This window comes from Phaseolus vulgaris, chromosome 5, assembly GCF_000499845.2.
Source record: "Phaseolus vulgaris cultivar G19833 chromosome 5, P. vulgaris v2.0, whole genome shotgun sequence".
NCBI lineage: Eukaryota > Viridiplantae > Streptophyta > Magnoliopsida > Fabales > Fabaceae > Phaseolus > Phaseolus vulgaris.
Window position 1 is genome coordinate 7,645,913 of NC_023755.2, and position 11,121 is coordinate 7,657,033.

The 11,121-nt window shown below is 33.4% G+C and overlaps 1 protein-coding gene across 2 annotated transcripts; it reads right to left on the reverse strand.

The window, feature by feature from the left end:
- Positions 1–421: 421 nt before the first annotated feature.
- On the reverse strand, positions 422–5,604 carry LOC137835054 (eukaryotic translation initiation factor 2 subunit gamma-like). 2 transcript variants are annotated; one of them, XM_068643390.1, is made up of 9 exons: positions 5,450–5,604; positions 4,154–4,322; positions 3,825–3,886; positions 3,317–3,429; positions 3,132–3,234; positions 1,876–2,103; positions 1,579–1,797; positions 1,093–1,353; positions 422–959 (listed from the first exon to the last, which is right to left on the reverse strand). In XM_068643390.1, the coding sequence occupies exons 2-9, from the start codon at positions 4,257–4,259 to the stop codon at positions 651–653; spliced, it is 1,401 nt and encodes a 466-aa protein (XP_068499491.1). In that variant the 5' UTR covers positions 4,260–4,322; positions 5,450–5,604; the 3' UTR covers positions 422–650. The 2 variants fall into 2 exon arrangements, with proteins under 2 accessions (XP_068499491.1, XP_068499492.1); XM_068643391.1 differs by having other exon boundaries at positions 4,154–4,355; positions 5,450–5,568.
- Between the last annotated feature and the right edge of the window lie 5,517 nt (positions 5,605–11,121).

The following is an 11,121-nucleotide window of genomic DNA, read 5'->3' on the forward strand; positions in this document are numbered from 1 at the left end:
CACATACACCCTTACTCCTTCAAACCAAACTTCTTTTGAACTCATGGGTTCGAAGTTAATTCTTCAATCAAAATTATAACATTTACGAACCACATACACTTCAAGATGGCTTTTGTGCCCCTAATAAGCACATGGCAAGACCAATTATGTAGTAATGAACAATACCCCATGATTTGGACCATATTTAGAAGAAATAACCTTGGATCGTGTCTTAATCTTTATAATTAATTTACTTAAACATTCTCTCTACTGCAGCTTAGCCATTATGCTATTGATTAGCATGTTGATGTCTCAAGTATAACTGTAACTAAAGGTTAAGACCCAGGTCTAAAGGTACGGAATTGCATCCGTACACCTTCAGAAACCTATTCACCATACTAAGCACATTCTATTATCTGATGATGAGTAGCAGAGTCCAGTATTTTTCAGCCATTGCTTCCATATAACGTGCTGGAGGACCAACACATTGAACTTCAATAATAGGTACATGGGCAAAATAAAACAATACCAATGTGAAAACAAAAATAGACAATAATCAAAACGTTTTCTTCGCCACCTCACAAAAATGGTTCCCAACAATTGTCTCCTTTCCCACATATCTAAATTGTTCTAGGGTTTTAATAGCCGGTGCAGGTGTGTCTTGTCCGCGTTCAACTGAAATGGGGGGCAGGAGGGACGTCAAGGGTGACTCCTGCTTGGATTTGGCCCCATCCAATAAGACGCCAATGCTTCTCCACACGTCGACTAAGTGCTATCTTCTCACCCTTGCTAGTGCACACAGGGGATGTAAGTTGCAACTTTGCCAAGTCATTCTTCACAGCAATTACTCTAGCCCCCGTTGACATTGATCCTATGTTCAACATTAGCATCTCTCCTTTCGCCAGCTTCGATACCTTCCCCTGTCTCTCAGACCCTTTTGTTCTGACCCCAAGAAGCCGTCTAAGCAAGAAAAAGTTTACCTGCAAGACCAATACAGATAACGTTGAGAAAAAATGATTTTTAGTTTAACTCATCTATTGAATTGCAAATCTCAAACTTGATGATAACTCATTACTGGCAGCAAGCACAGATGAATAATTACGAATAACTTACCTCGAGTTCAACAAAAACCTCGGGTAATGATCCAACCTCTCCTAGAACTTGACCTACCAACCTATCAGCACGTGTCAATGTGGGATCCATTGTTGTCCCAACACCAATTAGGCCTCCAGGAACAGCAAATTGAAGCTCATTTTGTTCAGCATACAATGAAACTATTCTTGAGTATATTGGTGTGCACCGGATATTTCCACTCTCATCTTTAACAACAATCCCAGGTCGAACTTCAATGAATTGATTCACCTTCAAAACACCCTGTAAAGAAAACTTTGTCAGGTGAGTCTGACCGAGGTCTTTTAAGCCACGCCACAAAAATACCAGACAAGGTTTATTTCATTCAATGACTTCGGAATAAAAATAGTAAGTAATAAACATTATATAAATTATGCATTTCAGACATCATTAGTGATTTTAATATCTGCAAGTCATGCAACAGTGCAAATCAAGTATAAGATCTGGGAAATTGACCAATAGACTTACCCTCAGAATGCTTCCACCAGCTACACCTCCTTTTATTTCATCAACTTCAAAACCAGGTTTATTGACATCAAATGACCGGATTACGATCATGTTAGGAGGAGAAACGAAGTTCCTCTCAGGGATTGGGATCTTCTTCACAATATACTCGCACACAACATCAATATTATACTTTAACTGTGCTGAAATGGGTACTACTGGTGCACCATCAGCAACAGTTCCCTGGTAAGTCACAAAATAGGGGGGAAATTTTCATGTAGGTTTTTGAAAAGGAATTCACTTGTGTAAAAGAAAACTTACCTGTATAAACTTTGAAATTGCTTCATGCTGATTGATTGCCACATTTTCTTGAATCAAGTCAACCTTGTTTTGAAGGATTATTATATGCTGTAGACGCATAATTTCCACAGCAGCTAAGTGCTCAGAGGTTTGTGGTTGTGGGCAGCTTTCATTAGCAGCTATGAGTAGTAAAGCTCCATCCATGATTGCAGCTCCATTAAGCATAGTAGCCATGAGAATATCATGTCCCTACAGATATTGGTAAAGTAAAAACAAATATCACATACATGTAAAAACAAACTAAAATATATATTAAATGATTTATCCATTTGTTTGAAGACCTGTAGTTACATTGCTTATAAAAAGGATACCCAAGAGTAAAAGCAAAAAATATATATGAAGAAATCTTAGGCGCTCATGGAAGATTAGCAAGGGATATATTTAGATTTGAAAAAAATAATTCAGAAAGGGAACAAACCAAAACTCTTGAATGCCACCAATACAACAGTTTTCTATCAACAAACGACAGCCTTAGTTGTGTCCCACTAAGTAAGGTCAGTCACATAGATCACACAATGTTGTTGGACTCAGTTAGAAACAAAAATTCTCAAGGATACTCACCATGAGATCCCTTATATTAATGTCTTTGGTCTCCCTATACCTCTTTTCACAAGGCTAAAAAATAAGAATGTAACGTGATCTACTCTGATAAGCAGTACTTCCAATTACTTTCTTTGCATAATCCAAACCACTTTTAAAAATTTGTCATTTTTCCTTGATGAGTCATACCAATATATCCCCTTCTTGTGGCCACATTATATTTCTACAATAAACACAATTTTTCAATATTCTAAACCAGTACCTATTGTGCTTCTTGAGCATCACAGTTATCTTACTATATAACATTGAATGTATACTACTACCACTTCTATAGCAATATTAGTGTAACTACAAACAGTAATGACTAATACAGATGGGGGAATACATCTATAAGTAAAGAGCAAGAGCCTTCTCTTGCTCGTTAAGAGCACCTAAGAAATTTTCATTTTCTGTGTATATTCATGCATACCTCATGCACATACACACACGATACCCCACATATTCCTTCCATTTAAGGAGAGAAAATATGCCAAGGAGAAATGATGTATACAAGTAAACATGTCTCAATATTATATCTGACCAAATGTGCAGGTATCTCCAATATTATAGCTAAAATAAAATCTAATCAAATTATGCATTAAGCAGTCCGAAATAATAATGCAAGTCCAGGACTTCACCGGACAATCCACAAATGAAACATGTCTCAGCAATTTCATCTTGCTGTTTTCAAACCCTGGCACGTCACACATAGGACTATCTTCTTTCCCACTTCCATAAGCCCTGTAAGAAACAATTTATCATCAACTCACCAAAAGCTAAAGTAACCTGATATCATAATGCAAATGTAAAAACAAGCACCCACTTGTAGCACATAGGCCTTGAACACCGTTCATCTTCACACTTGTATATTTTTGCATTTGCATACCCAAGCTTGATTGTAATGTTACGCTCCAACTCATTTTTGAAACGCACAGTCTGCACAACATTCATGGGAACAATAGGTCAATAGTTTAAATATCCAAAGATAAAGGGAAATGTGTGTTAACAATACAACATGGCATGTTTATGTGTAATCCTGCTTTTTCAAACAGAAGAACAAAAAAAAGGTAATATTGATCTAAATGCAGCTAAATAACCCCATATAACCTCTAGAAAGAGATAACCACTTCCAATCAAGAGAACCCAAATCAGGCTTTCAAATACAAATAGAATTTATCCATGACAAACTATAATATACATATTGAAAGAAACCCACTAGCCAGTTTTACAAGCAATCCTCACCTTATAAACCTTATAAACCGGTTTTGTAGTTTTCAGTTAAACCTAAATCACTTTGTAAGAAAGAGAAACGTTCTAAGACAAAGGAATACCTGGACACCTGATATTGCTTTCACAACTGTTGACTTGCCATGTGCCACATGACCAATAGTGCCTGTTAGGATGCAATTCAATACATCAATATGGTCATGGAAGAGAAGCTGACACAACTTCAGTTGCACAGTTTAATTTTCATGGGGAATCAATGTAAAGATTTCTACACTGCCAACCAATTACAAAATCACCCTATGTATGACTGTTAAAATATTTTTTACATAATATCGCAATCTATGATTGGATAATAATATTAACAACTTGTGCACCATCAGTGCATTTTAATTACATTCTAAGTGCTAAATCACAAAATGTGCGAAAATATTACCAATATTAATAGTAGCTTGCCGAGATATGACTTCTGGAGAAAGTGGATGCAACTTTGTCACATCCAACTTACTCAAGTCTTGCTCCATCAAACCCTTCCGTGACATTTTGGCAGCTTTCAATGGGATCTTAAGTGGTGAAACTGATTTATGACTTGACAACTAAATTATCTGCATGTATATAATCATGGGACGACAAAAAACCTGCATCAGAATCTTCCATTTCTTTACTTTTCTTGAAATATGTATGTAATATATTAGACAGAATCCAATTCTCTTCTGTCTTATCCTACCACAACCCCTCATCGGGTAAAATATGTATACTTCACGCAGATTCATTATTTTCTCAACAAATAAAATGAAATATTTCAAAGTGTGTCCAAACAAAATAATACTGTTCTACGTTTTTTGGTATAATTTTCTGATATAACAAAATGGGTACACAGAAACCCCTTCAGATTTGGGGCATTTATGAATATATTGTTCAGCTTTCAGTTCAGGTAGAAAAGCCCTACAAGTAAAACTTTCCTTCACACAATCTTTTTTTCTAGAAACATGAGTAGATTGCCGGGTTGAGAATGAGCGTAAAGACGAATTTACTACAAACATATTTTAAGTCTTTTCAAGACACACATGAATCAATATAATTCTCCTTTTGCATAATTTCAATTACCAGCAGCAATTAACACATTGCGCAACAACATAGTTGATCACCACTATTTTAAACTTTTGACAAAATCATGGCTTCAAATAACATCTAACAATGTGCTCCAATTCTACCACAGTTTTACTGACAGAAGACATCAAATAGTCTTTTAATGTTCTGAAAAAATTCATTGACCAAATGTAATAGCCACTAATAACACTCTTTTCACATTCACCCATAACCTTCATAGCCCATTGTTAACAACTCAAACTACCCAGATCCTTCCAACAATAAGGCACTAATTCACTCCTACTGGCTTATGTATCCATATCTATTAGGGGCAGTTTCTTATAAAATTTTGGGATGATAGAAGCATTTAGAGCAGTATAAATAACAAAAAGATAATACAAGGAAAAGGAAGCTCAAGGCAGCAAAAATTCCAAATGAAATCAATAAATTTAGACAAAATTATCAACTAAAGCAGCAACCATATCTTTGCGTCCCTTTTCATTCAGAACAATTCTTAGGAACAAAAAGTACAGAGGAAATTTACCACTGTGTGGAAGGTACTGCGGAATGTTCAAGCATGCTAGTATTCCACAAAAAATTAGGGTGATAAAATAAGAAAATGAAAAAAAAAAATTGAAATTACCGATTAGTGGAGTGTAGGAGTAGGTGAGTGGAGAGTGACTAAATTTGGCCTCGAAAAAAGAGTCCAAATCGCATTCTCCTTCGAAATTGATTTTCTCTCCGAAAATGGAAGCTCCGACAACATGTTTTCCTTCGCATTCAGAGAAACATGTAGCCACTGGGTCTTGGGCCAGTAGATTATTTTGGGCTGTTAATGTGGGCTGCAACAATTTAATGTAGGCTTCTACTTCTGCACTCCTTCGTTTATCTTCCTGCACCCCCACAATTTTCTAAATCCCGAAACTGGCCTTGACATTTTATTTGAAAAAGGCACCATGGTTACTGGAAATTGGGATCTGGAAGTGTGCAACAGATTCATCAATCCGAAATTGAATCCTTTTTTATGGATGAGGGGTGTTCCGGTAGAAAAAATTTCATAAATTATTGATTTCCAGATTGTTGAATCTGGAAGCCTAATTCTGTTACGGATTGGTGGATCCGGAATGCTTTTTTTTGAATTATGTATTTTTGAATACAGAATGCATATTTTTGTTACGAATTGGTGGATTCGGAATGCTTTTTTTGAATGATGGATTTTTGAATGTGAAATGCATATTTTAAATTACGGATTAGTGGATCTGAAATTTTACCGGAAGTACCAATCCAAAATTTGTCTGGATTCCATAATCCAGAATGCAAAAAAAATAAATACAGTTCAAGTGCATTTTAGGGTTTTTAAAAGTAATAGGGACAGTTTGGTCTTTGCATAACATTGTGGAGGTGCACAAAGAAATTGCCTTTAATGTAGGGAGTTTCTTACTATAGCTCTACGTTTTTCTTCCTGTTTCCCCATAATGTTATGCAAAGACAAAATTATCCTTATTACTTTCTAAAAACCCTAAAACACACTACTCACGCTCTTTCTTCTTCTTCCTTACACACACCACAAACCTACATTACCTACATTTCTATGACTTTCTCTGTGCACAGTGACTTCATCTTATCGCACAAGAACGTGAGGCGTGTTTCACTTGGTGGTGGTTCGGTGATGTCTCTTCATCTCATCCCTATTGTTTTTATTTTCCAGAATCGTGATTCCGCAATAGAGTCCTAGATTGAGTGATCCAAAAATTTCCCAGATGAGTGTGTTCAGAAGTTATCTGGATTGAAATGCATTATGGATCCACCAATCTGTAAGACAAAAAAATGCATTCTAGATCCACCAATCCGTGATTAAAAAACTGCTTCTAGATACAACAATTAGTAAGTCAACAAATTGGTTCCGGAACACCCCTCATCCGGAAAACATAAAGTTTTACTTATGGAACAACCAATTTATAGATTATATTTTCACTTTCGTATTGATCCATCTACAGCACAATCCCGAATTCCAATTTTTGGGAACCTAAAAACACCATAACTACCCAACCACTTAAAAAAAACTTAGTTTTTACCTCTAAAAGCTAATCAACACTTCGACAACGCAACTTACTCCTCCCTCTTACTCTATGCAACTAAAATGAGTTTTCATCAGTGTCACCGATGAACAAAGAAGAAGAACGGTGGCAAAGCAACTCATCCACGATGTCCTTTTCAAATAAAGGACCAAGGCTAGTTTGGGAAATTTAAAAATTATGGGGGTGAGGAAGAAACTCTCTTTAATGTAGGGAAATTCTTCCTACAACTCCATATTTTTTTTTCTCACATCTCTATATTTCAAAAATTATTGAAATTAATGTTTGATATTTTCATTGAATGTTTTCTTAATTTTGGAATATAAAATTCAGAGACTTTCTAGATTATAAAATCTGAAATTTAAAATTTGTGATTTTTGGTATTTCAGAATATAAATTTCATAATACAAATTTTGCACTCTAGAATGTGCAATTTGAAATACAAAATTCCAGAATGGAAAATTTGTATTATGAATGGTGCAATCTTGTATTCCGGGATGTGAATATGAAATAAAAAATTTATATTTTGGATTGCACAATCTAGAATACAAAATTGTATTCTAAATTGTAGAATCCATAATGGATAATTTCTATAATTTTGAAAGTATTAGGGTGTAGGAAGAAATAATGGGGTGCAGGAAGAAATCCCCTTTAATGTATATTTAGAAATTTGGATATTTTAGTCCTTCTATATATAATATATTCTGAATACAAAATAAAGAGCATACTCCTATTGACCTAATACGTGTTATCTTACCTTAATCGGCTTTACCAATAACTACATTTTTACCTTTATGTTTTGGAGCTATAGGAATGAAGACTTGGTGCTCATCATGTTTCGTGAGCAATCATTATCTAGAAATTGACTTTGTTTCTAATCTTTTCCCATACAACAAATCTAAAATAGGAACTATGAGCTATTTAGGTACATAAATCCTTTTGGCTCCTTATTAGTTAACTGTAATTGTTTTCTATGTTTGCATTTGTCAAGTATATGTCTAGATTTTCCATAATTTCGACAATTAATTTCAAATGATTTCATAAAGATATTTTTCTTTTCTTTTGTCTTTATCACATCATATCCAGATCCAAACTTTTCATATGTATGTCTCTATTTTGCAAAGAGAATATTTAGAGTCTTAGAGTTGTCACCAAATTTTTGAAAATCATGTTTATAATATGTTTATTGTTTTTGCAACAGTTCTAATTTTTCAGCATTTGTCTTTTGTGCCTGTTTAAGAGATAATATTCTTTCACTAGTTGGAACTTGATCCCTCTTGAGTTTATCCTTTTCCAAACTTAAAGTTTTAATTTTTTTTTAGCACAAGATATTTTTTTAGAAATATAGTTACAATTGTTGAGGAGATCCTTAAAAGATATATCATTATTCTCATCTTCCTCAAACGATGAAAACAATGAGTCAAATGCAATATCAAGATAAGAATCAGATTTCATTGGTACCACTTTTATATCTTTCATAAGACAGAGGTTGGCATATTCATCTGTTAGAATTTGATCTCGAGTCTGAGTGTTCTCAACTATCCATCAGACGTTTCTTGTTTGAACCATGCTTTCTTCTCAATTATGGATTGCACAATCTAGAATACAAATTTTGTATTCTCGATTATAGAATTCAGAATGAATAATTTTGATATTTTTGAAAGTATGTTGTGTAGGAAGAAATCCCCTTAAATGTATATTTAGAAATTTGGATATATTATTCCTTCTACATATAAAATATTTTGAATATAGACTAGAGAGCATACTCCTACTGACCCAATACCCGCTATCTTACCTTTTTTGGCTCTACCGAATGCTACTTTTTTGCCTTTATATTTTGGAGATCTAGGAATATAGACTTGGTGCTTGTGTCATGAGCAGTCATTATCTAGAAACTGACTTCGTTTCTCATATTTTCCATACAAAAATTTGCAATGAGAATTATCAGCTCTTTAGGTACCAAAATCCTTTTGGGTCATTTCTTATTAGTTGTCTGTAATTATTTTGTATGTCTACATTTGTCAGGTATATGTCCAGATTTTCCACAGTTCTAACAATTACTTCTAATGATTTCATAAAGATATTTTTTTTTCTTTTACCTTTATCACATCATATCCATATATAAAGTTACATCTCTCAATTTTGCAAAGAGAAGATTTAGACCTTTAGAGCTCTTAGCAAATTTTTTAAAATCATATTTATCGCATTTTCTTATCTTTGCAACAATTCTAATTTTTCAACATTTTTTCTTTTATGTTTGTTTAGGAGATAATATTCTTTCACTAGTTGTTACTTGATCTCTCTTGAGTTTATGATTTTCAAACTTAAAACTTTAAATTTTTGGTTGAGCTCAAGATATTTTTTAGAAATAGAGTTGCTACTATTAAGGAGATCCTTAAAAGATATATCATTATTATCATCTTTGTCAAACGAACAATGAGTCAGATGCAATATCAAGATAAAAATCGTATTTAAATGGTACATCTTCTATATTTGTCATAAGACAGAGGTTGGCATGTTCTTTTGTGCTAAAATTTGATCCTGAGTTTGAGTATTCTCAATTAGCCATCGAAAGTTTCTTGTTTGATCCATGCTTTCTTCTTAGCTTGAGACATTCATTTCTCATGTGTCCATGGTTATTGCACTCGAAGTAGACAATGTCCTATGCAGATTCTGATCCTTCTACCTATATGAGCTTTTTTTTTTCTTTTCCTTCTTCTTTTAAGCAATTGCTTCAACCTTTTGGATATGAGGGAGACTTCATCGTTAGTTGAATAATTTGATTCCTATATAGATATATTTCCTTTATTTTCTCTTCGGTTGGTGATCGTTTGTCTTGAAGAAAATTTGGCTTGTAGTCCGTTTTCTACTACTATTATCGCGTCATTTTGTTCTTTGTCTTACAAGTGAACTTCATGAACTCTTAGAATCTAAAGAAGTTCATCTCAAGTGTACTGGTCAGATGTGCTCGGGGCTCCGACCCGAGCACTTAAGTATGTTAACTTGGCTGGTCAGGTTAATTTGGGGAGATACCTAGCTCAGTCCAAGATAAATGGTAAGTCTAATGATACGTCAGGAGGTTAGCCTAGACAATTGGAAGCTTATATTGAAAAGATAATTAAATTAAAAAATATAAAAAATAACTGAATTAGTTAAGCACAAATATTATTATAAATCTCAACGAAAATAAACAGTTAAAGAGATATATTAACAAAATATCTTTATGTTTGTTAAACTTCTGAAGGAAGGTCTACGAATACTGTAAAAGGGGCTTGAGACCCTAAACAAAGGTAAGTTCAATCTTGCGATACTACACTCATATAAATACTTTATATTCAGATACTGATAGTTATATGCTTTCACTGATTTGATTGTCAGAGTGTAATCAACAGGTGAAACTCCCCTCACTGTGAGTTATTAGCATCTTAAAGTAGTAACAGCAAAAAAAAAAAAAAAAATCCAAGCCCAGAGTCCACTACCAAGGTCCGATCCAGGTTAGTTGGTGAGAACACCAAGTAAGTTTTTTTTATGTCTTTAGCCTTAGTGATGATTATTGTTTTGGGTTCACAAATATATCTAATAACTTCACATTTATCTATGTTTGGCTTTCCTTTCTTTCATTCTTTGCCTTTAATCTCTTTATTTAGTTTTTTGAGTATGTCATTTGATACCTAAATTGAATTGGTTAATTATGAATTTTACAATATCTTCATATTTTTTTGTGCTAGGCGCTTAAAATAGAAAGCTTAGACTTACAATCTTTTAATTTATTTATGCTTCAAATTTTTTTAAAAAACTAATTCTAAAATATTCAAAATATAAGTTAATAAAAACAAATCAAAACATAATCTGAAAATCTTTTTCTTATTTTGTGATACCAAAAATCGAGTATTAAAAATTTCCAGTGTTTCTAAATGTTTTTGTTTGTAAAAGATTTAAGAGATATTTGCAATATCTTAAACAAAACATTCGCAATATTTATTTAGACAAATTTGTTTAGAAAAAGATGAATTTTAAAGATATACAAGAAACAAGGATGAACAGAGTCATTATGCTAGTTCAAATATTTTTATTTTTGGACATAAAATCTCTTTGATTGAATGCGTTTTTAATAGATATATGAATTCTAAAGATTTTGTTTAATAATTATAAACAAAATTTATTACTCGTTAAACATGTTTGTCAAACCATCTAACATGAACAAACTTGTAGACACTCGAAGAGTCTACTCTATACACTG

Coding starts and splice junctions, on each gene's coding strand:
- LOC137835054 (XM_068643390.1), bottom strand. CDS start 4,259: ATGTCACGGAAGGGTTTGATGGAGCAAGACTTGAGTAAGTTGGATGTG. Junction 3,887..4,153: donor GCAAGCTACTATTAATATTG/GTAATATTTTCG, acceptor GCATCCTAACAG/GCACTATTGGTCATGTGGCA. Junction 2,104..3,131: donor TTTCATTTGTGGATTGTCCG/GTGAAGTCCTGG, acceptor CAATATCTGTAG/GGACATGATATTCTCATGGC.